Below are 5,034 nucleotides of genomic sequence, written 5' to 3'. Positions count from 1 at the left end.
CCGCTGTCGATTATCTTACAAAACTTCTCCATCAAAACTGGGGGGACATCATACAGGTACATAGACGAGTCCATCTCAACTGCGACTGAGCTGGAATCTTAGTATCGCCAAGAATCTAACCTATGTGAAGCTAGCCACAATAAAGATCAGCCACGAGAGTTGAATTTGCGGTTTCACTTTCAAAATAAAAGTTCCTTATTGAACGCGATTCAAATGGTTACAAATAGTTGAATCATGACATATTTTGACTAGATAAATGCTAAACAAGGTTGGAATGTTGTTATATAAAAATAAATAAAACATAATTAATTATGAATTAATTAGAAAATCAGTTGAAATAGCACTGTTAGATGTATTAGACCTCAGAATTGCATTGGGGGGCATACTCATATTTTTCACTGTACATCCTTAGCTATGTATTGTGAATAAATTAAAACGGGGTATCAGTCTACTCCGGGACACCCACAGAACACAACTATGAAGAGTTTACACCAATATTAGGGTTGTAGCTCTTATTGCGGGACTTTGACTGTGGGGAAATTACCTCCCCAGTCATCCTATTGTACATATTAAATGCTGGTATTTTTTACAGACATTTTCCAGTCCTCCTTCGACCAGCAACCAGTGTTGTTTACTCAGTGACACTCAGAGAACACAACTCTCAGTGACACTCAGAGAACACAACTCTCAGTGACACTCAGAGAACACAACTCTCAGTGACACTCAGAGAACACAACTCTCAGTGACACTCGGAGAACACAACTCTCGGTGACACTCAGAGAACACAACTCTCAGTGACACTCAGAGAACACAACTCTCGGTGACACTCAGAGAACACAACTCTCAGTGACACTCAGAGAACACAACTCTCAGTGATACTCGGAGAACACAACTCTCAGTGACACTCAGAGAACACAACTCTCAGTGACACTCAGAGAACACAACTCTCAGTGACACAGACTCTCAGTGACACTCGAGAACCAACTCTCAGTGACACTCAGAGAACACAACTCAGTGACACTCAGAGAACACAACTCTCAGTGACACTCAGAGAGAACACAACTCTCAGTGACACTCAGAGAACACAACTCTCAGTGACACTCGGAGAACACAACTCTCAGTGACACTCAGAGAACACAACTCTCAGTGACACTCAGAGAACACAACTCTCAGTGACACTCAGAGAACACAACTCTCAGTGACACTCAGAGAACACAACTCTCAGTGACACTCAGAGAACACAACTCTCAGTGACACTCAGAGAACACAACTCTCAGTGACACTCAGAGAACACAACTCTCAGTGACACTCAGAGAACACAACTCTCAGTGACACTCGGAGAACACAACTCTCAGTGACACTCAGAGAACACAACTCTCAGTGACACTCAGAGAACACAACTCTCAGTGACACTCAGAGAACACAACTCTCAGTGACACTCAGAGAACACAACTCTCAGTGACACTCGGAGAACACAACTCTCAGTGACACTCGGAGAACACAACTCTCAGTGACACTCAGAGAACACAACTCTCAGTGACACTCGGAGAACACAACTCTCAGTGACACTCAGAGAACACAACTCTCAGTGACACTCGGAGAACACAACTCTCAGTGACACTCAGAGAACACAACTGTGAAGAGTTTCCATAAAGAGTAGCGTCATAGCTCTCGAAGATTGCGGGACTCTGAAACCACTGTGAAATGAGCCACATTGAGCTGACCAGTTACTTTACACGACTGACACATTGGACTTGGACCAAAAACACATCCCTGAGGAGAGCCTGTGTTGGTGGTGGAGTGGAGACTAAACACATCCCTGTGTTGGTGGTGGAGTGGAGACTAAACACATCCCTGTGTTGGTGGTGGAGTGGAGACTAAACACATCCCTGTGTTGGTGGTGGAGTGGAGACTAAACACATCCCTGTGTTGGTGGTGGAGTGGAGACTAAACACATCCCTGTGTTGGTGGTGGAGTGGAGACTAAACACATCCCTGTGTTGGTGGTGGAGTGGAGACTAAACACATCCCTGTGTTGGTGGTGGAGTGGAGACTAAACACATCCCTGTGTTGGTGGTGGAGTGGAGACTAAACACATCCCTGTGTTGGTGGTGGAGTGGAGACTAAACACATCCCTGTGTTGGTGGTGGAGTGGAGACTAAACACATCCCTGTGTTGGTGGTGGAGTGGAGACTAAACACATCCCTGTGTTGGTGGTGGAGTGGAGACTAAACACATCCCTGTGTTGGTGGTGGAGTGGAGACTAAACACATCCCTGTGTTGGTGGTGGAGTGGAGACTAAACACATCCCTGTGTTGGTGGTGGAGTGGAGACTAAACACATCCCTCTGTTGGAGTGGAGACTAAACACATCCCTGAGGAGAGCCTGTGTTGGTGGAGTGTTTGTCTGACAACTTGGGGACCCACCTTGACACACTGTGACCTCTAACTCAGGAAGTCCAACAGCTAGAAAACCAGCCCCCCATCTAAGGAGACATCCCTTATGAGTCTCTGTGCCAGAATGTAAGGCTGGATTGTGTTGAAGGCAGAATAAAAGTCAACAAACAGAACCCTGACATGGGATTTAGCTCTGGATGTCTATAGACCATGTTAATACCCCCTCTAGATGTCTATAGACCATGTTAATACCCCCTCTAGATGTCTATAGACCATGTTAATACCCCCTCTAGATGTCTATAGACCATGTTAATACCCCCTCTAGATGTCTATAGACCATGTTAATACCCCCTCTAGATGTCTATAGACCATGTTAATACCCCCTCTAGATGTCTATAGACCATGTTAATACCCCTCTAGATGTCTATAGACCATGTTAATACCCCCTCTAGATGTCTATAGACCATGGGATTAATAGCCCCTCTAGATGTCTATAGACCATGTTAATACCCCCTCTAGATGTCTATAGACCATGTTAATACCCCTCTAGATGTCTATAGACCATGTTAATACCCCCTTAGATGTCTATAGACTATGTTAATACCCCTCTAGATAACTATAGACCATGTTAATACCCTCTCTAGATGTCTATAGACCATGTTAATACCCCTCTAGATGTCTATAGACCATGTTAATACCCTCTCTAGATGTCTATAGACCATGTTAATACCCCTCTAGATGTCTATAGACCATGTTAATACCCCTCTAGATGTCTATAGACCATGTTAATACCTCCTCTAGATGTCTATAGACCATGTTAATACCTCCTCTAGATGTCTATAGACCATGTTAATACCCCTCTATATGTCTATAGACCATGTTAATACCCCTCTAGATGTCTATAGACCATGTTAATACCCCTCTAGATGTCTATAGACCATGTTAATACCCCTCTAGATGTCTATAGACCATGTTAATACCACCTCTAGATGTCTATAGACCATGTTAATACCCCCTCTAGATGTCTATAGACCATGTTAATACCCCCTCTAGATGTCTATAGACCATGTTAATACCCCCTCTAGATGTCTATAGACCATGTTAATACCCCCTCTAGATGTCTATAGACCATGTTAATACCCCTCTAGATGTCTATAGACCATGTTAATACCCCCTCTAGATGTCTATAGACCATGTTAATACCCCTCTAGATGTCTATAGACCATGTTAATACCCCTCTAGATGTCTATAGACCATGTTAATACCCCCTCTAGATGTCTATAGACCATGTTAATACCCCCTCTAGATGTCTATAGACCATGTTAATACCCCCTCTAGATGTCTATAGACCATGTTAATACACCCTCTAGATGTCTATAGACCATGTTAATACCTCCTCTAGATGTCTATAGACCATGTTAATACCCCCTCTAGATGTCTATAGACCATGTTAATACCCCCTCTAGATGTCTATAGACCATGTTAATACCCCTCTAGATGTCTATAGACCATGTTAATACCCCCTCTAGATGTCTATAGACCATGTTAATACCCCCTCTAGATGTCTATAGACCATGTTAATACCTCCTCTCGATGTCTATAGACCATGTTAATACCCCCTCTAGATGTCTATAGACCATGTTAATACCCCCTCTAGATGTCTATAGACCATGTTAATACCCCCTCTAGATGTCTATAGACCATGTTAATACCTCCTCTCGATGTCTATAGACCATGTTGAGGAGAGTAAGAATGTTATCATCAACTCCTCTGCTGGGCTGATAGGCAAAGTGTTAATGGGTTGAGGAACTGCTGGGCGACGCTGAGGAGATGACTTTTCACAAGATTCTCAAGGCATTTCATTACTAAGGATGTCAAGGCAATAGGTAAGCCTGGGTAGTGCAACTCTCTAGTCTAATACACCCACAGTCCATAGGTAAGCCTGGGTAGTGCAACTCTCTAGTCTAATACACCCACAGTCCATAGGTAGGCCTGGGTAGTGCAACTCTCTAGTCTAATACACCCACAGTCCATAGGTAGGCCTGGGCAGTGCAACTCTCTAGTCTAATACACCCACAGTCCATAGGTAGGCCTGGGCAGTGCAACTCTCTAGTCTAATACACCCACAGTCCATAGGTAGGCCTGGGCAGTGCAACTCTCTAGTCTAATACACCCACAGTCCATAGGTAAGCCTGGGCAGTGCAACTCTCTAGTCTAATACACCCACAGTCCATAGGTAGGCCTGGGTAGTGCAACTCTCTAGTCTAATACACCCACAGTCCATAGGTAAGCCTGGGCAGTGCAACTCTCTAGTCTAATACACCCACAGTCCATAGGTAGGCCTGGGCAGTGCAACTCTCTAGTCTAATACACCCACAGTCCATAGGTAAGCCTGGGCAGTGCAACTCTCTAGTCTAATACACCCACAGTCCATAGGTAAGCCTGGGCAGTGCAACTCTCTAGTCTAATACACCCACAGTCCATAGGTAAGCCTGGGCAGTGCAACTCTCTAGTCTAATACACCCACAGTCCATAGGTAGGCCTGGGCAGTGCAACTCTCTAGTCTAATACACCCACAGTCCATAGGTAAGCCTGGGTAGTGCAACTCTCTAGTCTAATACACCCACAGTCCATAGGTA

General features: G+C 44.4%; 1 protein-coding gene and 1 long non-coding RNA gene across 47 annotated transcripts in view; both read right to left on the bottom strand.

Moving 5' to 3' along the window:
- Positions 1–133, bottom strand: part of LOC118383205 (interleukin-1 receptor-associated kinase 3-like) — a 37,450-nt gene extending 37,317 nt beyond the window's left edge. For all 46 annotated transcript variants that reach the window (XM_052501440.1, XM_052501412.1, XM_052501428.1 and 43 more), the window contains exon 1: positions 1–133. This exon is cut by the window's left edge and continues 29 nt beyond it. In XM_052501440.1, coding sequence (XP_052357400.1) covers positions 1–74 — 74 coding nt within the window. In that variant the 5' untranslated portion in view covers positions 75–133.
- A 2,455-nt stretch (positions 134–2,588) lies between these two features.
- On the bottom strand, positions 2,589–4,106 carry LOC127918155 (uncharacterized). The gene is made up of 3 exons (XR_008099160.1): positions 4,012–4,106; positions 3,379–3,979; positions 2,589–2,778 (listed from the first exon to the last, which is right to left on the bottom strand). It is a non-coding gene; the product is annotated as an uncharacterized LOC127918155 (long non-coding RNA).
- Positions 4,107–5,034: the final 928 nt, after the last annotated feature.

This window comes from Oncorhynchus keta, unplaced genomic scaffold (assembly GCF_023373465.1).
Source record: "Oncorhynchus keta strain PuntledgeMale-10-30-2019 unplaced genomic scaffold, Oket_V2 Un_contig_1343_pilon_pilon, whole genome shotgun sequence".
In the NCBI taxonomy this organism is placed as follows: domain Eukaryota; kingdom Metazoa; phylum Chordata; class Actinopteri; order Salmoniformes; family Salmonidae; genus Oncorhynchus; species Oncorhynchus keta.
Note: the sequence above shows the minus strand (reverse complement) of the source record. Positions and strands in the feature narration are given on the sequence as shown.